The sequence below is a fragment of the Arxiozyma heterogenica genome (assembly GCF_036370985.1).
Source record: "Arxiozyma heterogenica strain weizmannii chromosome Unknown scaffold_11, whole genome shotgun sequence".
In the NCBI taxonomy this organism is placed as follows: Eukaryota; Fungi; Ascomycota; class Saccharomycetes; order Saccharomycetales; family Saccharomycetaceae; genus Arxiozyma; species Arxiozyma heterogenica.
The window spans coordinates 1,349,463-1,375,816 of NW_027042664.1; the positions used below are offsets into that span (position 1 = coordinate 1,349,463).

General features: G+C 31.1%; 11 protein-coding genes across 11 annotated transcripts; 7 read left to right on the forward strand and 4 right to left on the reverse strand.

The window, feature by feature from the left end:
* Positions 1–295: 295 nt before the first annotated feature.
* Positions 296–2,830, reverse strand: OCA5 (Oca5p; the record flags this gene model as incomplete). The annotated part of the gene is made up of 1 exon (XM_064857238.1): positions 296–2,830. The coding sequence occupies one exon, from the start codon at positions 2,828–2,830 to the stop codon at positions 296–298; it is 2,535 nt and encodes an 844-aa protein (XP_064716371.1).
* Positions 2,831–4,058: 1,228 nt separating this feature from the next.
* On the forward strand, positions 4,059–6,080 carry RIM101 (alkaline-responsive transcriptional regulator RIM101; the record flags this gene model as incomplete). Its single annotated transcript, XM_064857239.1, has 1 exon — positions 4,059–6,080. The coding sequence occupies one exon, from the start codon at positions 4,059–4,061 to the stop codon at positions 6,078–6,080; it is 2,022 nt and encodes a 673-aa protein (XP_064716372.1).
* A 305-nt stretch (positions 6,081–6,385) lies between these two features.
* On the reverse strand, positions 6,386–7,243 carry PWA37_000565 (uncharacterized protein; the record flags this gene model as incomplete). Its single annotated transcript, XM_064857240.1, has 1 exon — positions 6,386–7,243. The coding sequence occupies one exon, from the start codon at positions 7,241–7,243 to the stop codon at positions 6,386–6,388; it is 858 nt and encodes a 285-aa protein (XP_064716373.1).
* Positions 7,244–8,007: 764 nt separating this feature from the next.
* Positions 8,008–9,186, forward strand: SNF6 (Snf6p; the record flags this gene model as incomplete). The annotated part of the gene is made up of 1 exon (XM_064857241.1): positions 8,008–9,186. The coding sequence occupies one exon, from the start codon at positions 8,008–8,010 to the stop codon at positions 9,184–9,186; it is 1,179 nt and encodes a 392-aa protein (XP_064716374.1).
* A 243-nt stretch (positions 9,187–9,429) lies between these two features.
* Positions 9,430–12,549, reverse strand: GPI13 (mannose-ethanolamine phosphotransferase GPI13; the record flags this gene model as incomplete). Its single annotated transcript, XM_064857242.1, has 1 exon — positions 9,430–12,549. One exon carries the CDS (start codon positions 12,547–12,549, stop codon positions 9,430–9,432), a length of 3,120 nt encoding a protein of 1,039 aa, XP_064716375.1.
* A 949-nt stretch (positions 12,550–13,498) lies between these two features.
* On the forward strand, positions 13,499–14,077 carry PWA37_000568 (uncharacterized protein; the record flags this gene model as incomplete). Its single annotated transcript, XM_064857243.1, has 1 exon — positions 13,499–14,077. One exon carries the CDS (start codon positions 13,499–13,501, stop codon positions 14,075–14,077), a length of 579 nt encoding a protein of 192 aa, XP_064716376.1.
* Positions 14,078–14,429: 352 nt separating this feature from the next.
* Positions 14,430–16,349, forward strand: SSA2 (Hsp70 family chaperone SSA2; the record flags this gene model as incomplete). The annotated part of the gene is made up of 1 exon (XM_064857244.1): positions 14,430–16,349. One exon carries the CDS (start codon positions 14,430–14,432, stop codon positions 16,347–16,349), a length of 1,920 nt encoding a protein of 639 aa, XP_064716377.1.
* A 300-nt stretch (positions 16,350–16,649) lies between these two features.
* FAR3 (Far3p) lies at positions 16,650–17,300 on the reverse strand (the record flags this gene model as incomplete). The annotated part of the gene is made up of 1 exon (XM_064857245.1): positions 16,650–17,300. One exon carries the CDS (start codon positions 17,298–17,300, stop codon positions 16,650–16,652), a length of 651 nt encoding a protein of 216 aa, XP_064716378.1.
* A 424-nt stretch (positions 17,301–17,724) lies between these two features.
* Positions 17,725–20,655, forward strand: NPR3 (Npr3p; the record flags this gene model as incomplete). Its single annotated transcript, XM_064857246.1, has 1 exon — positions 17,725–20,655. One exon carries the CDS (start codon positions 17,725–17,727, stop codon positions 20,653–20,655), a length of 2,931 nt encoding a protein of 976 aa, XP_064716379.1.
* A 1,314-nt stretch (positions 20,656–21,969) lies between these two features.
* Positions 21,970–23,616, forward strand: CDC3 (septin CDC3; the record flags this gene model as incomplete). The annotated part of the gene is made up of 1 exon (XM_064857247.1): positions 21,970–23,616. The coding sequence occupies one exon, from the start codon at positions 21,970–21,972 to the stop codon at positions 23,614–23,616; it is 1,647 nt and encodes a 548-aa protein (XP_064716380.1).
* A 661-nt stretch (positions 23,617–24,277) lies between these two features.
* Positions 24,278–26,164, forward strand: PWA37_000573 (uncharacterized protein; the record flags this gene model as incomplete). The annotated part of the gene is made up of 1 exon (XM_064857248.1): positions 24,278–26,164. The coding sequence occupies one exon, from the start codon at positions 24,278–24,280 to the stop codon at positions 26,162–26,164; it is 1,887 nt and encodes a 628-aa protein (XP_064716381.1).
* Between the last annotated feature and the right edge of the window lie 190 nt (positions 26,165–26,354).

Below are 26,354 nucleotides of genomic sequence, written 5' to 3' on the forward strand. Positions count from 1 at the left end.
ACTTTGTTTTTAATATTTGTTTCTTTTTTCTCAAAGTAGGAAAAAAAAAATAAAAAGGAAAAAAGGAAACAAAGAAGGAAAGCAAAAAGGAAGAAAAAACTTTGTTTATCTAAATTGCATTAATTTCTCACTTTGGAAATTTGAAGATTGAAATGAAAGAATTGAAAGGTTACAGGACTTATGATGGATAATAAGTCTACAAAAAAAAAAAAAAAAAAAAAAACGAATATAGAGGCTTAGTTTGATATAAATAGATTGGCAGTCTTCAAAATATATGTATATGTGTGTATTATATTTACTCACTATTTAAATTCTCTTCCAATTCTTTCCACAACCATTTCCTCCAAATATCACCTGCAATGGTCAATAAATCATTAAATGAATGGGTGGCTTTTGCATCATTACCAACTTCGATAAACATATGAGATTTGCTATTAGTATTAGTATTTTTTCTCCGGTGAATATGGTTATGAGGTTGTTGATTTACTTGTTGTTTTTTATTTTTATCATTTTTCAGACCTGAGAGTCTTGACGGAAGAGAAGCTGTAGATATCGAGTACGATTTTACTGTTTTCTTGTTAAGTGACAATAGATCATTGTCAGCCACTTTAGAAGTTTTAGTACCGGTATTTAATTCTTCCATTAAATACAATTGGCGATAATTAAAATCATCGGTACGTGAACACATGGGGATATTATTTGTAAATTCTGATATTTCAGTCTCCTCATATTCCAATAATCTAAATTCATTATATTGTAAAATTGCCATATAAATAAATAAAATTTCGATATGTGGGTCAATTAATGAGTAAATTAATGAATAGTTTTCCTCATTGGGAACTTCATTATCATTATGATTATCAGAATTATTATTATCACTACAACTATCCTCATTTTCTAACATATCTTCTTCACTTGATGTTGACATATCAGTTAATGAAACAGAAGAGGAAGTTGTAGATGATATTGAGGATAGTGAATTGAAACTCTTTATCTGATTAATTTTGGATGAAAATGACGTTGTTGTTGATATCTTGGACAAGGATGATGATGTTGTTGTTGTGGCATTTGAATTTTCATATCTATTTCTTGACAATAATTCTTTAAAAATGTTATAATCAAATGGATATTCAGGACTACCAAAAGGAACACTATTTAGATCTGGAAACCAAAAATGATTTAATTTGGTAATCATACCATAGTTGTTTGTAATTATGGAATCTCCTCTGTTGATATTTAAACTATTATGATAACTGTTATTAGAATTAGTATTACGCTTTTTATTTTTGGATTTAGATATGGTTGTGCTTGAATTCCCTAGACATAGATCATATAATTTATTCAAGCCAATTGGATTTATTTTATATATATGATCAAAAATCTTTGTATTATAATTCAGATAAAAATTGATACTATCCATATTTGGTTTAGGTCTCCAACCCAAAAGAATATCCCATAATCTTCCTCTATCTTGTCTGTGTAAAACTTTTGCGCCAGAGAATTTGATCCACCAATATAGCCATGTATTCCTGGATGAGCTTGTCTGTGGGAAATTATTTTCTTCTATTAAAGTTTGATATAATTCAGGTAATATTGAAGAGAATATTTTGAAAAATATCTGTGATTGAAATGTTAAATCACCACCAGATAAAATAGGGAAATAATTCGACATATTAGAAGATTGTTCTGGGAATTTTTTATTGATTTGATCTTTAGCTAAAACAGTATCAGGGCAATGTAATATGATCAATAATAATCTTTCGAGCATCTCATTAAATTGAAATTGATACTCATTTGGTAATTTATCTTTAAGTCTCTTTGGCAAAGGATATTCCTTGTATAGATTATTGATCGAGTCACTTCCATAATTAAATGAAAAATCGATATAATCTTTAGAACTATTAATATTACAATGTTCATAATCATTTATGTGGGGTGGATCGTTGTTGAGATGTGATGATGATGATGTTGAGGAAGAAGAGTGTTCCTTTTGATCCTTAGAATGTATTCTACCAGTTAAGATGATTGGGTTCTGAGCAGATCCCATAATTGGAAACCACTCAGCGAGACCTAATGCAACCCAAGCCAAGCCAGTTTCATACTTGAAGATAGAAGACCATTTGTTTAAAAAATAGATAATAGCGTCCTTTAATAGATTAATAATATGGTTCTCATAATATTTTGCTTGAACATTATTAGTTGCACTATTTATTGAATTCGTCATGGTAGGGCTATTATTTATATTATTATTCACTTGGTTAATGGAGTTAGTTGGATTAAAAGCGTAATCATTTTCAAGTATAGTATTTAATGAAGGCGAAAGGCAGTTATTAGCAGTCATTGCTTTTGATGTTGTAGTTTTGATGGCTGCTGTACGATTGTTGGTTCTTGAATGAAAATATTTTTTTAAATCATGAATAATTATATATTCTAAATCTTCGTTTGGATTAGATGTTGGGCTATTATTACTATTACTATTACTATTACTATTTGGATTAGAATTAGAATTAGAATTAGAATTGAATAGTTTATTTCTTTTATGTGGGGTTTGAATATATTTATAAGTCCTACTCTGTGAATCCCAACTAACCAAATTAGAGACAATATTTGGAGATATACACATAGGATGGTATTTCAACAGAATTGGCCAGACAAAATGTCTCAATTGTGGTGGAATACCAAAAGTTCTAGCAATAAAAGCTAATGTATCATGGTCATTAAATCTAATTAGGTCTATTATTAAATGGATCAATTTTCTATCATTATATTGTTGTTTCAAATTTTTCAAATGATGGGAGGTTGGAAGATTATTTGTGGTATTATTATTCATAAATAAGGATTGAAAAGTATTGATAATAGTAATAGTAGTGTTAATGATAAATGAAATTAGTAAAACTCAATAAATTCTTCTGAAATTGGTCGACAAGTCTTTGGGAACTTGAAAAAAAAAAAAGAAGGAGAAGAAGGAAATTATCTCTGATACAATGGGAAAAGAAGATATGTGAATAAGTAGAATCAGTTAATTGAACATAAGAACAATTAAATTATAAAACTATGTTGATTTTACTTGCTTTTCTTAAACGGTAACAAAAATAAACATAAAGAAAAAATAGTAAATGAAGAAAGGAAGAGGAATAATAGTGGGTTTTTTTTAATTACGGGTCATGAATTTTAAAGATTATAATTTAATGATTGGATTCTTTTGAGTTAATTCCTAGTGATAAATTCTAATTTTCTTCAACAGTTTAAACCAGGTTTGTATTTTTGTTGTATTCTTTGCAATACCCTAATATAATTTAATTGGAAATTGGAAAACTAGAGTAAATAATTTATAAAAGCCCTAACACATCTGTAAGAAATCGGAAAAACAAGGGAAATCTTTACACCCCCTGTGTTTCTTACCAGAAACGGAAATGGTTGCTATTTATAGATAAAGCAGTCCTGGGATTATTTCTTTTTTTTCTTTTTTTTTTTTTTCGTTCTTCTTCTTTGTTCGAGGTAATCCAAACGGAAACAAAAGAGCGGGGAAAGTCGGAAACTCGAGTCCCGGGGGAGACTTCTCACACAAAGTTTGCACTCGCTGCATGTAATGGAAGAAAAAACAATTCTTCTCTATTTCTGATCCCCTGTTTCTTTTTTTCGCATTTTTATTTTTTTTATTTTTCTCCATCTTTCTAGTATTGTCTTAACAAATGTCAACAAAAGAGGCTCGAGGAGATTACTTTATTTCTTGCAGATTTCTCGAAGAAAGAAAAATGTAATTTAAGTATTGCATGTAAAAATCTTCCAGTACTGTTTACTTGCCTATTTTCTGATTGTTATAAAGTTATCCAAATATATATATTTTGTGTAAGCATCCTCTGATACATTAAAGTTAAGTTTATAAACAGTAAACATAAAAGAAAAAATTATAAAGAAAATTACAAATAAAAAAAATAAATAAATAAAAATAAATAAATAAATAAGGTACTATATTCATTTATCTTTTTATTTACATTCACAATTCTTTTTTTTATTTTATTTTGTTTTGTTTTGTTGTCATTTTTTTATGTCACACCATGAGTTTACAGTTACAAGATTTATTAAATAAAGATTCAGATTCAGCTGGCCCATTGCTTGAATCGGATACTATTGCTTCTGTTTCATCCAAAACAACAGTACCATCGCAATTACAAGCTAATAATAATAATAATGTGGAAGTTGTTCCAACTCTAGCTGCTGGTAAAAATTTTAGCGCTATAGCATGTAAAAAAAATAAAACCATAGATATTAGTAGCGTATTGAATGAAAGCGATATTGGCCAAATTAATAATAATAAGAATGATAATAATGCTACTAATAATAGAACATTAATTACCCCTCCGGGGTCAGATGTAGAAAAGGCCTCAAGAGATGAAGAAAATATTAATTATGAGAATAACAAGACTGTTGATAATGTTAAACATGTTAAAGCTGGTAAATTTAATACTATCGCTACCAATATGAAGGTAAATGGTAATATGGTAAATAATCCAATTTTAAAAGAACCTTTAATATGTCAATGGCATAAATGTAACTTGAAATTTTATTCAGCTGCATTGTTATATCATCATTTATGTCAAGATCATGTAGGTAGAAAATCTCAGAAAAATCTACAGTTGAATTGTCATTGGGGTGATTGTAAAGTTAAAACAGAAAAAAGAGACCATATTACATCACATTTAAGGGTCCATGTTCCATTAAAGCCATTTGTTTGTTCAAAATGTCAAAAATTTTTTAAAAGACCACAAGATTTGAAAAAACATTTGAAGATTCATCTGGAATCGAATATAGCTTCGAAAAAGAAAAGAGGTCGTAAATTGGGTTCTAAAAATGTCGTTAGGAAGCAAAATAATGCAACAGTGGATTCCACAAATTTGAAGAATTTCATTAATAATGATATTCATTCAGTAGAGCCAATATTGAATTCAGATTTGAGAGATAAATTGAAAAACATTTTACCATTACCAACTAAAGTTGTTTCTACTCCAAATCAAACCCAAGATGTTTCTACGCCGGTACCATTAGACTTTATCCTACAACAAGATGTTCTCACTCCACAAAGTGTTACATCGTCGATTAGTAACAGTGAATTCCGTAATTTGTCAAATAGTTCTAGTTCACTATCACCTGTTTCTGATGTCCGTTCAAATATTACTATTAATGGACTTCCAAAGGCAAATCCTACTTTGGCTCAAAATCATTTTAACCAGTCTACAACAAACACTTATATACCACCAAATTCAACTATATTACATACATTTGACGATATACCAAGAACTTATGTTCCTGCTGCAGTAACATTTTTCACTAAACTATCACAAAATATGGTTCTACAACAACAACAGCCACAGAAACAACAGCAACAATCAGTGCAACCAGTACAATTTATTTCACAACAACAACAAGACCCTCATATGTCTATTCCACAATATGTGCATGTACAGCAGCCTTCTTCTGCTGCAACCAGTAACTATCCAACACCTGGTTCTTTAAATGATTATGGTAACGTAGAGTATCCAGTGATTCCACAATTACCACCTATTGGGCAGACTTCAATTGCTTCACAACCGGTAGCATATGCTACACCTGCTGTTCCTGCACAAACAACTACACCTACTACATTACAACCTACATCTACAATAGTACCAATGGCTACACTACCTGTACTACAACCAAGATTACATTTCCAAATGCCTTCAAGTGCTATGGCACAACAATTAGCACCACAGAGTAATAACGGTATTTATTACAAACATTATGGTGTGTATCAAATGAATAATGGTCGATCCGAAGAATCTGATGATGATTCTTCAGAGATTGATGAAGACGAAGAAAATGGATCAGTTATTTTATTAAATGATGATGAGGAAGATGCAGAATTATTGGATGTTGTTAATCTGGTTAAAGATTATTTGGTTTGCACTCTATTAGAGGAAGATTTTGAACTAGATGTTGATGAAAGGGTTGTGGAACAAAACAATACTGAAAATATGTCTGATATCAAATCGTTGAGTGACAAATTTGACAAAGTTTTGAAATACCCAAAGATAGTTTTATGAAACAATAATTAAATTGTAACAGGTGCTGTTTTTACTATACTGTTGATATAATTATCAGTTTCATTAATTTATATATATTTATTTTTATTATGCTTGTATTATTATTATGCCATTTTTTACAATAACTTTACAACTTTATATGCATGATTATTTTTCATATAATTTGTTTTGATATTTATCTTTCTTTTATGTCAGTATGCTTTGTATGTTTATTCGATTTTATCATAAACAACTTTATGGTATCTAGACATTATTAATTACTATGGTATATATTATAAATTACATATATATGTATGATGGTCCTATTAGACTTCTTCAGTCTCTGAATCATGGCCATTATCATGATTTTCGTCTTGGGTCTCATTTGAACTGGCACTCTTAAACAATGAATCTGTCAGTTCACCAGATTTCACTAATTTCAAATAATTGTCGTTCCTTAAAATTATGGTAATCACCATGATTGGTGTGCTAATAAATGCTACTACAGCACCAAAGATAAGTTTTAAAACTTGTGGGAATGGATAACTATTATATATATAATCGTGAGGGATACGATGTTTAGCTGATGTTGTAATAATACCTAAAGTTACTGGCCATACTACTATAAAAATTGCAACAGATATTAAAATTGCCCTAATAAGTTTATTAATTGCCCATACACACAAATTTTTAAAATCATATTTTAATGTTTTATTATCTCTGTGGTTAGGATTTCTGAATAATAATAACTTGACGCCTAACCAAAATAGCGATATAGGATTTTTATATTGTAGTATGAGTTTATCATCAATTTGATTGACTGGTAAAATGGTGCATCTTTTGACTTCCAACCATATCTCTAATAGCCCCTTATTTATATTTTTTCCAAAGGGGCAATGACAAGAATTATTTTGAAACCAATCTCCACCAACGATTATTTCTTCAATAAACCAAGTGGCAATATTTTGTACAAAAATGGTCACCACAAGGTCCCCTGCTAAAGTATAAGGAAACCCCCACATTTTCACGACATCGTGATTTTTGGGATGCCTATACATCCCATACGCTACTGCAAATTCAATACCACCTGTTATTATTGCAGAGCCTGTCCCATGAAATATAAATGTGTAAAATAAGAAGAAAGTCAATGGCCATCTCCTTTCAATCTTTTGTTGTATGGTCATATTATATGCATATATACTATTTTGTTTTCACCTAAATAATAGGGCAGAGATATCAATATTTCACCTATTAAAAATATATCAGTATTAATGTTCTTGAGTGAAAAATCAAATTTAAGATTAAATATTGGTTGTTAATAATTGCAAGGATGAGATGTAGCAAGTTAATTTTTTTCTTATGTGATACAATGGATGGAAAATACTGCATACTTGATCTTACTTCATCTCCCTACCATCAATGTTCCCAAATTCTTCTCATTCTTTTCATTTTAATATTTTTATTTATGGTTTTTCCCTTTTTGAAACTTTTTAGTTCCTTTTCAAACCCCGATGAAGCCGATCCTTATTTCCAGCTAATATCTGTTCGATGCTGAACAAGGGGAAAAAGCAAACAAAAAAATATAAAGCTGCATTGTAGAGTTAGGGTGTAATTATTGTTTTGTTAAATTACTAATGTAAATACTTAGGGTTTAAAATAGTTTTCCTTTTTTTGGTTATTTTCCGTTTTGTTTGTTATTTTCTATGTCGTTTAACAAATATATTTCTAGATGTAACAATATATGTTCAAAAATAAATAAGTAAAAGAAAGTAATTCATTGAAATTAGTGGTCTAGGCTACTAATTATACCCTTGTAGGTCAAAAGACAGTTGACCGATAGGATACAAGGAGTTGTTCTCTTTTTGTTTATTTTTTTTTGATAGTGATATATAATATATATATAGGTTAATTAACCAAATAAAAAAAAAAAAAATAAAGCATTAATATAATGGCAGTAGTAAAGAAAAAGCGTACATATACCACTAAATCTGCGAGGGTAGCAGCAGCACAACAAATACAAAAGGCCCAAGAGCAACAAAGACAGAATTCTCAGATTAGGCATCATTTGGAGGAGTCTAGATTGAAATCAGATTCAAATGTTAACTCTACGCTTCATGATGAGAGTGACTCCATATCTTTCAGATCATATCTTTTGAAGAATTTTATTAATTCCACCGTTTATCTTGATGCGTTGACTTTAAAGCCTGTACCCCTGTGCAATTTAAAAACTGTTTCAATATATGGGTCGAAAAATACAGTAAAAAAGTCATTGGTTGAAATGGAAAGGAAATTGAATGACGAGTTGCATCAGTTGAAGGATTTGAAGATGGAATTGGATTCTACAGAGATGAAAATAACAACTAAAGATCCTAATGAGCATATTTTATCTATATTTGATTTATCTACAATAGATGAGTTGAACATCTCCTCATTGGATTCTATTAATAACCTTTTTCAAAGGTACAAGGAAAAATTTCAATTAAATAGTCAAGATTATAGAGTTGTTAAACATTTGAATAAATTTATTGATTTAAAAGTCGATAAAAGTGAAGCACCAACGAATTATTGGGATATATATGAAGATTTAAAACAAAAACAAATAGAAAAAAAACAATTAGCTAAAAAAATGGAGTTAGAGAGGAAACAAAGAGAGGAAGAAGAAGAGTTGAAGAGAAAAGAAGCAGAAAGATTAGAGTTTTTATATAGTAAGAAACAAGAAAGGGAAAGATTAGAAAAAGAGGAGCAAGTGAGGATGGCTAAAGATTTGGAACAAAAATTAATGCATGAACAAGATATAATACGACAACAGCAACCACAGGATATTGTTGCAAATTCTGTCCCTATGATGGCATCACAGATGCCAACAACGGTTTTCAATCAAGATATGAGTAATCAAATTAATCCAAGCGACATTCTTTCTTCAGCTATTGACACCAACGCAACAAATGATCTCCTTACAATCGAAGACACTTCAGCGAATGTTAATGGAAACAGCGTTAATGCTAATGTGGCGGATACGGGAGAAGGTCAAGAACTATTAGATGATATGTTTGGACAATATAATAATGAACAATTCAATGATGGATTTGAAGATGGATTTGAAGATTTAGATAATGTATTCTTCTAACGCTAAAGTGTGCCACCCTGTAAAAAGAAAATAAGTTTAACAATTAATAGATATAATCTTAAAATGATGCATATATATGGTCTATGTGAAGAAAAATCGTTTTTGTCATTGTTTTTGTACCATTTAAAGTTAACTAATAATTTCTTTTATAAATAAATCTATAATATATATATATGTATGTATGTATGTAGCACAGTTGTTGGTATTATTATATTGTTTTTATTTTTTTGCATAAATTAGTGGTCACTTCCAGAAAACATCGTTGATATGTTGGATTAATCTTGATGTAGCAAATGCAACTGTACCAATTATAATTATTATTTGAGTGATAATCAAGCACAGACACGCAAACATATATCTTGGACAAAAAATTTTCCAAACCATCAAATGTCTTCTAAAGACTGTAACCCAAATCAATGAGCTTAGACAAAGCACGGTATTGTAGATCAATAACATACCACAATTGGAAACGATGCGGCCCAACAAAGTTTGAGGCTTTAATACGTCAGGCGGTTGTTTCCATAAGGTGAGCAATGCCACTGACAATGCAACAAGTATGTGTGGACCAAAAGTGTTTAAAATTAACGAAATTTGAGATAAGGGGAAAGTGATTTTATCCGATAAAATGAATGCTATGTCCCACTGTAGAGACGGTATAGTAGCTTGATGACCTGTACTGAAAAACTGTTGGCATGATAATAATCCTAGAACAATAGGACCAATGATATTTTCCTTTAATTTCAACAAATCAATGATTTCCAAAATAGATAATATTTGATTACACATTAAACACAAAGAGAGTTGCGCTAGTGGTTTATTGAAAAGAAGAATCGCTATCAGTATATTAATAACAAGTAAGAAATATTCTGAACCGTAGATGTTCATATACCCCAGGATAGTTGCATATCTTGATTTAATGTCTGTGTTATGTACATTTAATTTGATACAAAGCGGACCCATTGCCCAACCAATATTAGTTGCAATTAAACTAAATCCAGCAATTATTCTGGCGATCGTATACCTGACAATGTTAATATTGAAATCAAATTGATCAAAGTAGTTGATATTCGAATTTTCTAATGAAGTTAACAACCAATAAACAAAATTAATTAGTAAAGAGCCTTTTAAAAATATGTCAATCCATATGGGTGCAGCAGCTTGATATGAAGAAGTTAAATTATAATAACCTTTAATAAAAGCAGGTATAATAAAGATAGTTAGGAAACATAGAGTTAAACACCATATAGAGTTATTTGATGAATTTAAAAAAGTTGGAGAACAATAAATACCTTGTTCTTCTCTACAGATAGTGATCAAAGATGCCACTCGAGTACAAATAATTAATACCAAAGAATGGTAACCACCTAATAATCTACCGAATCTAGATAAAGGTAAATTGTTAGAATTTGCAGTAGATGAATTTACACCAGATGTAGTTCCCTCATTGGCGCTGATCTTAGCAGTTAACAATGCATTTGGGGTTTGTCTTTTTGGTAAAAACACAAATTCGACTAAAGTTAGCATTCCTAGAGAGATTAATAAAAAGTTTATAATTCTGTCTTCCCAAATTGTAAAAGAATTGGATGCAAATAGACAAGAATGTATAAGTAAAATCATACAACCAATGCGAGACCAATAATCGGAAAAGAACACCTCATAAGACTTAGAGACAATCCAGGCAAAATTATAACGGTCAAAGATTGGGACACAGCCGCCAACAATGATTCCAATAGCAGTAGCGAATAAGAAACACCATAATGGACTATCAATTAGGGATAATGTTTTATTAAATACATAATAAACACCAAAGAAACAGATGTTAGACACAATTGTCATTATTCCCATCCAAGGTGGAAATTCTTCCACCATTTGGTTCATTACAATGGATGGGATTAATTTTGTGATAACTATTAATAATATTAATGATATTATCATGAATACTATCCCTGTGATAATACTGTTATAATCAAATCTAGCCCACATATCTTTACAGACCTCCAAAAACATGGTTTGATATTGGTGACCTAAATCAAAATCTCTTTTACTATTGAGAGTTCCATTTATTAGAAGATTGGAAGTTTCGATGTTTAATCCCATGGTCTCCTTATAAGTCAACAATTGGTTTATCATGATCTTAGTGACAATTTCTTTTTCATCACCATTTTCAAAGAATTCTTCTATGGGCCAACCTAGATTATTGAAAGGTACGGGCAATCCCATTAATAAAGATAAAGTGGAGACCAGATCAATTTGATTGATGGATTTATAAGATTCACCTAAATTGGACATGTTATAATTGTTGAGTGATTTAGAATCATTGAAATGGAACATAAACCCGGGTTTTTTTGAATAAAAAAATAATGCACTCTCTAGTTCATCCTTTGAATCCCCACCATGGTTTCCAGTGTGGTCCATACCATGATCGCCCATGACCAGGAACAGAGTATTGTTATCCAGTTGATTTATGATCGATTGAATAAACTGGTTGATCTGGATCTGTTTTTCCTTCATTGTGTGGTGATTTGGGCCATATTTATGTCCAACATGGTCGATACCTAACATATGACCAATCAAGATATCCCAACTTTCACCAGATGACGAATTACCCAAATGATCTTGAAAGTAGGAAATGACACCATTGTCCACAGTATGCAGGTCCCAGACATTCAAGGATTCATAAGGAACTGAATAATTTGATAGGTATGGTTGGAACAACGAATCCCAGGTGTCATCGCCGACAAAGCAGACGTTTTTGTTATGTAAATAGAATTGTTGAATGAGGTTATCTTCTTCGATGACTTCACCTGCAAAATTCGAGCCTGCGTCGATGAAAGTCGGCAAAGATCCTGTGGTCAAACCTTTCAATCTTTGTAAAGTTGTAGTTGGTGGATCGGCAATAAATTTCAGTAATAAGGAGTTATGGCTGTTGCAATTGCTATTGCTATCAGTTTGTAGCAGAGTATTGAATATAGGCATGTTATTATGATAATTGTCATTGAAGAGTGTGTTGTTGGTATCGACTGGTATAACGAAATCGAATCTAAGAGCGTCTACGATTAAAATAACCAATTTATCGAATTTTGGAGACAAAATCAGGGAATCATCAGTATGGTTAGATATATTACTGAGGACATTTCTTGATAGCAAAAAGCCTCTAGTGAAAAAGGAGATGGATATGAATTGTAAAATAGCTAGACAGGATAATAAAACGACGTATAACAGATGGGATTTTTTGAATTTATTAATTCGTATCTTATAGATTTTCTTTTCATCGGACGATATATTGAGTATGGATTTTTTAATAAGTTCTTCATCCATGAGATCAGTTTTTGAGATATTTTTAGTTTGTCTATTACGAGCCATTGTAAGTGGATTATTTCTTAAACCAATATATGTTTGTGTATTTGTGTGTTTGTATATGTTATATCTGTGTATGTTTGAGATTGTTTTGTGTATGCTTAGATCTAAAAAAAGAAAAGAAAGAAAAGAGAAAGAAAGAAAATTCACAGATACAATACATTAAACAAAATAAATAAAAAAAAAAAGGGGGGAGAGAGGCCAGTCTGTCTTATACCTATTTTAGTTTATTGTACTAACCAGCAGTATTGAATAGCGTTGAACATTTAGTAATTACTATTCTCAAAGTTATTATATGTATGATTATTATTATGATTTATTGATGGTCAGAATTATTATTATTATTAAGTGATGGCAGAGTACTGCAAAAAAAAATAAAAAAAGAAAAAAAAAAGAATAAATTTTCAATTAAATGGTATATTAAGATCTAGATTATTTATTTATTTAGTTAATTAGTTAGTTGGTTAGTTAGTTAATGATTGATTATTTACATATTATTGAATCAATCAATGTATTCACATAATGGAGATACGCCGGAAAAAAAAATGAAAAAAAAAAAAAAAAAAAAAAAAAACGAAATAAATGGGGGAAAAAAAAAATAAAATAAGATAAAACCCTGAAGGTGTTGAAAAGTGGAACACAGAACAACAAAGAGAGGAAAACCAAGGAAATTCTAAAAACAAGCCCTATCTACACCTAACATCAAGTTGGAGCGGGAAAATTGAAAGAAGAAGAATAAGACATTCCAAAATTATTACGACAGAAGACGGTGGATTCTTATCCATATATCAAGAGTACTATTCTTTAATAACGAAACTAGAAGAAAAAAAATCTGTAATCCTTTTTCAAATCTCAATATAACCAGCCTTAGTAATCGGTGAATAAGCGTTCTTAGTAAGTGTATTCAAACTAGAGCAAAAACAGAAAACGAAAAATAAAAAATGAAAAATGAAAAATGAAAAAAAACTGCCTGCTCCATTTCCTTTCCGATTTTCCTTCCTCGTTTATTTCTCCATGGAACATTCTAGAAAAAGAAATCTTTGTTTTCTTCCCCCTTTCTCATCAAAAACTCGTAACCATTGCCTTTCTTTTCCGTCCCCCCTCCCCCTCCCCCTTTTTTTTTCCTGTTTTTCGTTTTCGTTTTCTTTTTTCTTTTTCTTCCCTTTATTTGTTTCTGTTTACTGTCGTTTCAAATGAGCTAACAAAAAAAAAAAAAAAGAAAAAGAAAAAGAGAATGAAACACAGGGAAAAGATAGCACACCCACACACCCCACCTAACAGGACACTTTTACGTTTTTTTTTTCTGTCTCCTCTGAAGTTCCAGAGGGTTCCATCGGGTTCCATCAGGCATATTACTAAGGCCATTGTTTTGCTCTTACTAAGTGGTTTGTCTTTTTTTTTTCCTCTTCTCTTCTCTTCTTTTCTTTTCTTTTCTTTTCTTTTCTTTTCTTTTCTTTTCTTTTGTGTGTGTGTGGTCTTTTTCTTGATTTTCTATCTCTGTTGGAATCACAAAATGTTCTTTGACGTTCTTTGAAGTTCTATAACTTTCACTCTTATCTCTGTTTTACTACTAGTTATTATTTCTCAACCTACGTAGTGCCTTTTTTTTCTTTTTTCTTCTCAATGCCTCTTCATTCTCTCTCCCCCTCGAGATTGAATTGAAGAAAGTAGGAGACCAAAAAAAAAAATATATAAACACATTGGTTTCATTGAACTATCGACTTCTCATGCTAGGGAAAAAATAATCTCTTAGAACTTGCTCTATCTTAGCAATTGCAGATTCTCTTCCAACACTTCCTCACACTTTATTCCATTTCAAGCTTATTCCGTTGTAACTAAACAAGAAAAAAAAAACAAAACATCAACAAAAAATATTATTCTAAACCATGTCTAAAGCTGTCGGTATCGATTTAGGTACTACTTACTCCTGTGTCGCTCACTTTGCTAACGACAGAGTCGACATTATCGCCAATGACCAAGGTAACAGAACCACTCCATCTTTCGTTGCCTTCACCGACACCGAAAGATTGATCGGTGATGCCGCTAAGAACCAAGCTGCCATGAACCCAGCTAACACCGTCTTCGACGCCAAGAGACTGATCGGTAGAAACTTCAGCGACCCAGAAGTCCAAGGTGATATGAAACACTTCCCATTCAAGTTGGTCGACGTCGATGGTAAGCCTCAAATTGAAGTCCAATTCAAGGGTGAAACCAAGAGATTCACTCCTGAACAAATCTCTTCTATGGTTTTGGGTAAGATGAAAGAAACTGCAGAATCTTACTTGGGTACTAAAGTCAACGATGCTGTCGTTACCGTTCCAGCCTACTTCAACGATTCTCAAAGACAAGCTACCAAGGATGCCGGTACCATTGCTGGTTTGAACGTCTTACGTATCATTAACGAACCAACTGCTGCTGCTATCGCTTACGGTTTAGATAAGAAGGGTCAAGAAGAAAATGTTCTTATTTTCGATTTAGGTGGTGGTACCTTCGATGTCTCCTTATTATCTATTGAAGACGGTATCTTTGAAGTCAAGGCCACTGCCGGTGACACTCATTTAGGTGGTGAAGATTTTGATAACAGATTGGTTAACCACTTCGTTCAAGAATTCAAGAGAAAGAACAAGAAAGATTTAACCACCAACCAAAGAGCCTTAAGAAGATTAAGAACTGCTTGTGAAAGAGCTAAGAGATCCTTATCTTCATCTGCTCAAACCTCTGTTGAAATTGACTCTTTATTCGAAGGTATTGACTTCTACACTTCTATTACCAGAGCCAGATTCGAAGAATTATGTGCTGACTTATTCAGATCCACTTTGGAACCAGTCGAAAAGGTTTTGAGAGATGCTAAATTAGACAAGTCTCAAGTCCACGAAATCGTCCTTGTTGGTGGTTCTACCAGAATTCCAAAGGTTCAAAAATTAGTCACTGACTACTTCAACGGTAAGGAACCAAACAGATCCATTAACCCAGATGAAGCCGTTGCTTACGGTGCTGCTGTCCAAGCTGCTATCTTAACTGGTGATCAATCTTCCAAGACCCAAGACTTATTATTGTTGGATGTTGCTCCATTATCCTTAGGTATTGAAACCGCTGGTGGTGTCATGACCAAATTAATTCCAAGAAACTCCACTATCCCAACCAAGAAGTCCGAAATCTTCTCCACTTACGCTGATAACCAACCAGGTGTCTTGATTCAAGTCTTCGAAGGTGAAAGAGCTAAGACTAAGGACAACAACTTATTAGGTAAGTTCGAGTTATCTGGTATTCCACCAGCTCCAAGAGGTGTTCCACAAATTGAAGTCACCTTCGATATCGACTCTAACGGTATCTTGAACGTCTCTGCCGTTGAAAAGGGTACTGGTAAGTCCAACAAGATTACCATCACTAATGATAAAGGTAGATTGTCTAAGGAAGATATCGAAAGAATGGTCGCTGAAGCTGAAAAATTCAAGGAAGAAGATGAAAAGGAAGCACAAAGAATCGCTTCTAAGAACCAATTAGAATCTATTGCTTACTCTTTGAAGAACAGTGTCAACGAAGCTGGTGATAAATTAGATGAAGCTGACAAAGAAACTGTTACTAAGAAGGCCGATGAAGTCATCAGCTGGTTGGATTCTAACACCACTGCTACTAAGGAAGAATTCGATGATCAATTAAAGGAATTACAAGCTGTTGCTAATCCAATCATGACTAAATTATACCAAGCTGGTGGTGCTCCAGGTGCCGCTCCAGGTGGTTTCCCAGCAGGTGGTGCTCCTCCAGCTCCAGAAGCTGAAGGCCCAACTGTTGAAGAAGTCGACTAAGGTGCAATACTATAATCATTACTTCGATCGTTACGACATTCCTAAAAAAAATAAAAAAAAGAAAAACGACAACAATAAGAAAACACATAACCATTCTCTCAAGCATTTGTAATAATGATTAGTTAATATTTTTATTTAATTTTCTATTCTTATATATTTTATATCCATATACCATATATAAAAATCATTAGTTTCATTATAAATTATACATATTTGTATCTATAGATATAAATTCATATTTGTCTAACAAAAGATGGTTAATGAACCTTTTGTGAAAATGAATCGTTCTGTATGCATATGCTATCTTAGTTTAATTTTGTATCGTTCTTCAAACTTGTCAATTTCTTGTTCAAGATTTTCTGTCAACTTATCCCGATTTAATAGTTCCCTTCCTTCCTCTCTTTTTTCATTAAGGTTTAAATTTTTGTATGTATCTCGAAATTTCTTCACAATATTGTTTGAAATGTTTTCTTCTGTTATATCATTTTTAAGCTTTAAGTCATCTGAATTATTTAATACTATTTTTGTCTTGCTTTGAATATTCTCATAAATGAAATTCTCGATATCTTGCTCTCTGGTCAACTTAAGTTCAATAATGTAATTCTTAATAGACTGTAACTGTTCTTCCACATTCTCAATCATAGACATAAACTTTTTATTTAAATATTCTTCTTGTTCAATTTCATAGATCAACCGATAATTCTCCTTAATCAATTTTTGTATTTCGTTTTCTTCTCTGTCTTGTTGCTCTCCAGTTAGTACAGTATTATTGTGTTTTCTTTTGACATCCAAAGCTACATCCTTGGACAGTTGTTCATATGATATTATAGATTGTTTAGCCACACGTTTTAATAACAATTCAATCTTATCAGTCTCTTGCCTAGAAGCCCGTGAAGATTCACTTAGAGTTTTAGTTAACTGGTAAAGGTATTCGAAACTGTCTGTATTCATCTTTTGCAGGTTCTAAACTTGTATGTTTCCACATATATACAAGTAAATATATTAAATATTTGGTAAGAGTTTGTGTTTGCCTCTTCCTAATTTGTCTATATATTGTAACTTAATCTTCCCATTTTTATATGTTTATATATAGTTTTTTTTTTATTTTAAAGATAGAGAGAATAAAGAATAATGATTGTAGTAAACAGATGTTCAATTGTAAAACACTAGAAAATAACGTTCGTTACAGTTCTCAATACATCACGTATTTAGATAGATTTTTTGAGGAGGTGTCAACTGAAAGGAACGAATATAGAAAGAGTGTGTGTATGTGTGTGTATGAAGCGGTTTGACACTTATTGTTATTGAAAAGAAGGTGAAAATAGGAGAGAAACAGAGAGACAAAAAAATTAAACAGATAGATAAATTGACAGAGATGAGTGAATATTTGCCCAATTCATATCTCCTAGGTGTTCATCTAACTATTTCAACACATTCAGGTCCTTTGATGGTTTATTCATATCCACCTGCAAAGATAGATGCAATAGAAAAATTAACATCTATATATTCAATGACTACGAACAATAAAAATCATTTAAACAAATTAGCTCAAATAAACATGGTCCATAATGAGACTGGATATAGTAGAACGGTAAATGTATCATCAAAGAAAGATCAGAATAATAAAAGATATATAACTAATCAAATTACGCCTACCTCAGATTTCAGATTTGATTTTGATTCATCTATTAGAAGTAAGACTTCACTAAGGACAATGTCTTCTCAATCAAGCTTATCACCCGTTTCTTCGTCTAGTTCCCCTGAGACTAAATCATGGCTATCTTCTGAGGGTTTGAGTGAAAGTGAGTTGTCTACAGATTATTTAGATGAATCATTTTCATCTGATGGAGATTCTTCTGAAAGCTCCTCATTTTCTTCCTCTTTAATAACAAATCATATGCAATCATTAAATATTGATAATGAGATAATGGAAAAGAAAAAGATTTTGCCAGAAGAGGAAGGGGAAAGACCTGGAGCTGCCTCACATGGTGTTATTACAGGTGATCGATTATTGAAATTGTTTGATTCAGTTTCCAAGATTAGTGATGATGATGATAAAAGTGGTTTTAATCAAACATATTTTGACAATGATGATGACAATGTGAATTATGATGATCGTGATCGTAATCGCTTTTTGAATAAGAATATGATTAATGATTTTTTTTTCAATGAGGAAAATTTTCAGGATATTGATAAAATTTTTGGATTTAATTCTGAATTTGTTGCTGAATTTTGTTGTCCAGACAGAGAACTTTGTAATACTAAATTCGAATTTACAATTGATCAAATAGCCTTTCTTGGTTTGCCAATTCATAATGATATAAATGGAGAATGGCGAAAGTCTAAGCATAAAAAACACAATTCCTCGAAGAAAAGTGTTTCTAGATCTTCTTCGACTATCCGTAGTCATAAAGAATCATCTCAAGTGTCTTCTTCAAAAAATTTAATTAAGAAACAGAATATTAATAAAGATATTACAAGTAAAGTAGATAGATCAGAAGCATTCAATGGAATCAATAATTTATCAGATTCAGATGAACAGGAAGAAGGGAATCAGGATGAAAGAGATGTGACTGATGATGAAGGTGATGGTGATGATATAGAATTTCATGATTTAGATAAGAGTATGAATATGTTTCATGTATGTTTTGTTCTAAATCCACCACTAATCGAATATAATGAACGAATTGATGATATATACCAACACGTTGTGGTTAAGTTAGCGCTTTTGCTCAGATATTTACAATCTAAATCAAACTATGTTTCTGAAGAATGTGAAATAATTATGAGAGAAAGAGAAAATGTTATAAAAAACTCCAAAAAGTATCAATCTTTAAAAAGTTCTTCAGAGAGAGGTAAATTTTTGTATGAGAGAATATTATCAAAATCAACATTAGCTCAAGCATTGACGCAATGTGTAGATCAGATTCATAAAAATGAAATTGCATGCATAAATATTGGAGGTAGAATAATTTCATTGCAGATACCCATTCAAAATGAGTTTCAACATTTGCCAGATTATAAGGTTAATCCAATATTGACTCATTCTTTTCTAAGTACTATGACAAACAATATATTTCTTAGGAGATCAGGAAATCCGTTTGAAGTACAACAAACAGAGTTTTTAAATTCAAATAATACAGATGATTTATTTAATATAGATGAAGATGTATTAAATTATTCGTTATTATTACTTGATGAACCGCAAAATATAATAAAGAATTTGGAGAATACATCACAATCAGCAAAGATGGATGATATTAATAATATACTATTGATACAAATGGTGAAGAATATTCAACCAACAACACCACTAAATAAATATCATAGTATCATTTCAGAATTTTTGCAGATAGAAATAGGACCACTGACTTCAAAAGTTCTTCGATCCTGTGCTTTGCATTTGATTTATTGGAGACACGCCAGAGTGATTATTCCATTAAGTTCAAAGAATACATATATTGTATCGCCATTAGTATCATTATCAGCTTCATACCCACAAGATGAAGTTATATTTAAAGAGAAATTCAATGCATTGCCATCATTGAGTTATTTTTTAAATAAATTGTCTAGTATTGAGAATTCAGATTCAAGTGTTAATAAGAAACTGGGTAATGGTAATAACATTGATAATAGTAATAATAGTAATAGTAATAATAATAATAATAGCTTATTAATGTTGAATAAGCGTGGAGTGAAGCCATTTGGATCATTAATTCCAAGTAAAGAACATAAGGGAGTGTACCTTAGTGTATTGAGTTGGTTATTACGACATGGTTATGTATGTCAATTATTAACATTTGTGTTTATTAGAGTTGATAAGAGGATTAAGATAGCAGTAGAGGAAGAGTTAGAAAGAGAAGGGTACAAGAACAAGAAGGGACAGATTTTGAATAAGAAAAGAATGGCTACAGTGAAGGCAAGAAACTCAGTGATTCAATCATCTCAACATTTTGAGAATTTGGATAAAAATGGAGATAATGCACTTCTTGATATAAAAGGGATTGGTGGTATTGAACTGGATGGTATAGAGGATCATTTTGAGTTTGATGACCCGGATTTACAACAGGATTATACTATAATTTTGGAACCAGAAAGAGTGACGGCATTAGAGAAAAGATGGCTATATAGATGCATATCAGAACAGCCACCTGATATTCAGGTACTGTTTAAAAGATTATTAAAATATTTCAACGGGCGAACTCCAATGGAAACAGTGATGTTACGAGAAGGTGTTACTCGTCATGAATTAAGAAAACTATTTAACGCATTAAATAGATATGTAGTCGAGATTCATCATTGGTAAGTAAAGAATAATGGAACAGGACAAAAAAAAGGGGGGAGGGGGAAAAAATTTATCTACACTTTGTTTGATGGTGTGTATTCAAGATTTTATGTAAATACTTTTACTTTTATATTTCCTTTTAAACAAATATTCGTGATTGTTAATCATATATTAATTGTTTCTCTTCGATTTGTTTATTTTTTTTCAGTTAGGAGCGAATACCTTTATTTAAGATCAAAACGTTAAAATAAACAAACACCTACACACATATACAAAAAAAAAAAGGAAAAAGACAGGTTAGTACATTACTATAATGAAAAGCTTTTAAATAAAACCATAACCCAGTGTCGAAATTTAGTTAAAAGGTATGGGGTAATAACTTATAAGTTATAACAGAACTTTATGAACCGTATTTTTATAAGTAATCGCTCACAGTATTAAATAATACATATATTATGTACAAAACTATGTATTACGTATATAAAGTCGTGAGTAAAAGAAAGTATTTCTAATTTCTATATCTTGACTATTTATACTTTTCAGAAAGTTAATTTTGAGAAGAAAATTTTTTCACAAAATTTTCATTGAGTCTGGGTAATATCTCAACACTCAGTAAGAATATAGATCCTTATGTGTGATATTTCAACATCTTGTAGCATGAAGTGCTCAGCTTTAGCCACAGAATCCACACACACACAGATTTCTTTAGGCCTTGCCATTGTTTGTTTAGGGCTTCAGAATAAATGAAAATACCCTCAGCTCGTGCAAAAAAAAAAGACAATAGGACAAAGAGAAAAAGAAAGAGGGTCTTCTATCTACACAAATACACGTCCTTTTAAAGCTGTTCTACGACCTCTTGAATAACCCTTATAAGTAGTACCACTGACACTACCAACACTACTAATATTGCCAACTGCCAATTCCAGACTGAAAATGATTGTTTTATTTTTCGAGCCTTCTAGAATCTTACCCTCCCTCTATTGTGTGGCCAGATCGGGAAAGTTTTCAAACAAGAGAAAGATCGAAAAAGGAAACCGAGTTGAATGAAAAAAAAAAAAAACATAAAAACTAAAAAAAAAAAGATCAAGAAAAAGAGAAAGAGAAAAAAAAAAAGTAAAGACCTTTATATCCAACCTGGTAGAAGTAACAAAAGAACGAAATAAAGAACAAGACACTCTAACTAAACGCACACACAAAAAAACACATAGCCATTACAGTGTCACTCCCCCCTCTTCACTTTCTCATATCTTCCATCCCCCTCCCCCCACACTCCCTAGTCGTGTTTTTATCTTATTTTGATCTGTGTCTGTTATTTCCTAGTTACAAAAGTAACCAATGAGTTATCCTGAAGATAAAATATCTATTAAAAGAGAAGAATCCAATTTTACTGGTGTTTCATTCCCACCAAGAGGTGTCGCAACCAACCATGATAATAACAACAAAAACAATCAATCCCTATCTGATTCAACTTATCAGCAACAATCTATCAAACAAGAACCTGTCTCTCCACAGGATTCCTTTGTTAAAGTAAAAATACAACAAAACCAAAGTGATGATAATGAACATGATGATGAACACGAATCTCCTCAGGAGCACAATGGTGACCATATTAATAACAATAATAACAACGACCTGGTTAATGAACAATTTGAAACTTTAAATACTAAAAATAATGTCGGTCAAGTCTTACCAATACAACCAAATCTGAAAATCATTAAAAGACAAATCACCAATTATGTTGGTTTTGCAAATTTACCAAAACAATGGCATAGAAAATCTATTAGAAATGGTTTCAATTTCAATCTTTTATGTGTTGGGAAATCTGGATTAGGTAAAACTACTCTAATTAACTCTCTTTTCAACCAAGAATTTAACGATTCGAATACTGTTAATGATGATAACAAATCGATTGAAAATATTAACAATAATGCTAGTGGTAACCAGGAAGATGACGAGGACAATTTAGTTAAAATTAATATTCAAAGTTCTATTATCGAGGAAAATGGTGTCAGATTAAAATTGACTGTTATTGAAACACCTGGTTTCGGTAACCACATTAACAACAACGAATCATGGAATCCTATCATCCAAGAAATCAATCACAGATATGATCAATATTTAGACCATGAAAATAAAATTAATAGAACTTCCTTTGATGACATGAGAATCCATGCATGCTTGTACTTCATCGAGCCAACCGGCCATTGTTTGACTCCATTAGACTTGAAATTCTGTTCTCAAGTTCACAAGAAATGTAATTTAATACCTGTCATCTCAAAGTCTGATATTATGTCAGATGAAGAAATCATTGCATTCAAAACTACTATAATGAAACAATTCAATGAAAATGGCATTGATTTGTTTCAGCCACCGATGTATAAATTAGATGACGAAGACACAAGGGAAATGGCAAATAAATTATACGAGAGCTTACCATATGCTGTAGTTGGATCCAATGATTTTGTTCCAGATCCAATTGATCCAAGTAAAATGATTAGAGCTCGTCAATATCCATGGGGGTTAGTAGAAGTGGAAAACTCAAAACATTCCGATTTCCAATACTTACGTGATTTATTGATTAGACAATATTTGGAAGAACTACGTGAAAGAACGGATAATGTATTATACGAGAACTATAGATCAAACAAATTGGTCAACCTTGGTATTAAACAAGATAATTCTGTTTTCAAAGAATTTGATCCCTTAGAGAGACAAGAAGAAGAAAGAAAATTACATGAGGCTAAATTAGCCAAATTAGAAAGTGAAATGAAATCTGTCTTTCAACAAAAAGTTAATGAAAAGGAGAAGAAATTACAGAAATCTGAGACCGAGTTATTTGCAAGACATAAAGAAATGAAGGAGAAGTTACTGAAACAATTGAAAGCTCTAGAAGAAAAGAAACATCAATTGGAGATGTCCATCTCCTCGCAAATGAACCAAGCTTCTCCTGTTCCACAAAAGAAAAAAGGTTTCTTAAGGTAGGTGGAAAATATTATTCACATCACCTTATAATCATTATTATATTGCTAATAAAACAAAAAAACAAAGCATACATCATGTTGTCATCCAAAACCACAAGATGCAATTTTATAATGTAGAACTATCTTAAAAAAAGAAGAAAAAAAAACGAAACCGAACAAGATGAATCAAAGTTTTTGCTGTTTTATGTATATCAACTTCAATCTTACCCGTCTTCATATATGACTATCTATATAACATCAATGAAAATTCAATTAGTTAAACCTTCTCTCTCTATATATCGATAACTGATAAATAATTCTTTTTCTCGAGCAATTAAAAATCTCATAGTTCAAAACGCGTCATAAGGAAAACGAAAAAAAAAAAGAAAAAAAGAAAAAAGAAATACAAAAAAGCTGACAAAAAATGAAGAGGAAACCTATTTTATAGATGCGACGCGTAAACGATTGTTTCTAAGTGAAATATATTCATTTCATTATATATCTTAGAGAAACCAAGGTTCAATAATTTTTTTCTTCTACTTAATTATCAACGTTTATAACTTTCTCATTACTTCTGTCATATTTTACAGAAAGCAGAATGTATCCGTTTAAACTTGCATGGTTCTTTTAAAAATAAAACTGAAAAAAACTCAATCATAAATAGATGAGACTGTATTTTAACTATGACTGTTGAACAACATATTCCGACTTTTAGTAAATATTACATAGATATACAAAACTATTTCAATCTAAAAAATCCTAATCCACAAGAATTTGATTTTGAAAAACAAGTTAATTCATCTAAAGGATCACACTCTAAATTATCAACTCTAACTGAGACCCAATTTTTAGAATTGAGTACTGATGTACATGATGAATTACAGAGACGATCAAACAGTGATACCGAGCATGCAGAATCCCGTTTAAAACCTATAAATGTATTTCATAAGAAAAGAAATATAGCAAGAGAAAAATTGTCACTGTTATCTGAAAGTAGATTTAATGATTTATTAACTGACATTATGCAGGAAATCGAAAGACGTGACTATTGCATAAAAGAAATCTCAAATGTAAAGGATGACTCTAAAGATCAACTTAATCGTAACCTTAGCCAAGAATTTACTGATACAAGTACACCTTTGAAAAAAATTCCTTCTACCGATGCAAATACTACCAATCATACAAATAAAGAAGATACTATACAACAAACTGTGATAGCTCCAATCAAAGCTTCGATCAATTGGTCTTCTGATGAAGAAGAGGAAGGAGAAAACGAGGAAAATGAAGAAATAAGCGAAAAAGAGGATAGACATGAAGGAAAAACGGAAGAAAAAGAAAAATCACTCTCAATCACTTCAAACTCAAAAAAAGAACTTAATACATTAGATCAAAGGAACATTGAAGCTGAGATGAATTTTATTAAAGATCATCAATCTAACAAATTTTCTAATGACAATTCTGGAATCCAAATAAAGGAAAAATCTACTAAATCAACGAAGATAGAAGTACCTCAAAATGACATAATTGTATCTGAAACTATCTCCATAAATAAAGACATGAAAGTTACAGAACCAATATTTAAACAACTTGAGAAACAGACCTATTCAAAAGATGACGACGAATTTGACTTTAATACACCTTCAAAAACCATGCTAACAAACAACAAAACAACTACAGAAACATTAGTTATGAATGAACTAGATAATAGAAACGTTGATTCATCAAACACAGATTCAATGAAAACAATTGAATCATTAAAAAATGAGAATTTAAAATTAAAACAGGAATTGGAATTTTTAAAGAACAAAAATAAAAATAAGAACAACAATTATACTGACCAGAAAATCCTCTCGAATAAACACAATCTACAATTTGATCAATATATTGATCCATCCGGCCATATTCCATTAGATTTAGTGAAAACTTTTCAAAGTTTAACTACTAATTTATATTCTATTATAAACGAATCAGATCATCTAACAAAAAAGAAAGAATTGGGAAATGATCTGTTCACCAAGATATTCCAAATATCTAAAAATCTTCAAGAAATAATGCTATTGTCAACCATACCTGAAGCAGAGAATAATATAATCCTTCTACGGACAGCTTTATCACATTTGATCACATCTATTAGGTATTACTGTTCATTCAATGATTTATTACCGAAAATCACTGTAAATACAACAATATCTGATTTATGCTTCTCGTTTTGTAATCTGGTATCTGTTGTAAAAATTAAATATATAGATCCAAAAAATACTAAAATTGATGATACTGATTTCCTATTAAATCTAAATGAAGTGACTTTGGTTAATTCTGTTGATACAGAAGAAATCTTATCACCAAATTCATCTTCCAAAGTAAAACCATTAAGATTAGCAGAGAAATTTCATGCTTTTGACAGTTCCACAAATTCTATAGATAATAATAGTAATAATTTTAGTAAAGATCTACTCACATCAGAATCAAGTATATCGACCACAGCCAGGTCTACGCTAAACAAAGGGCTGTTATATGAAAGAATAGATATTAAATCAGTTGCTTCATCTCAAGAAAAAAAAAGAAAGTAAAAAAAATATACAGATGAAAATTCATAAGGATGAGTCATCCACTAAGCAGGAGACACCCAAAATATTTGAACTGCATAACAATGAAACAAGGGGAAATTCTAAAAAGGGACCAGAAAGAAGCCATAGTTTTATGGATAGATTTAAAAAAGAAAAAATCGTCGATAGATTAAAGCATATTGGCGCAAAGTAA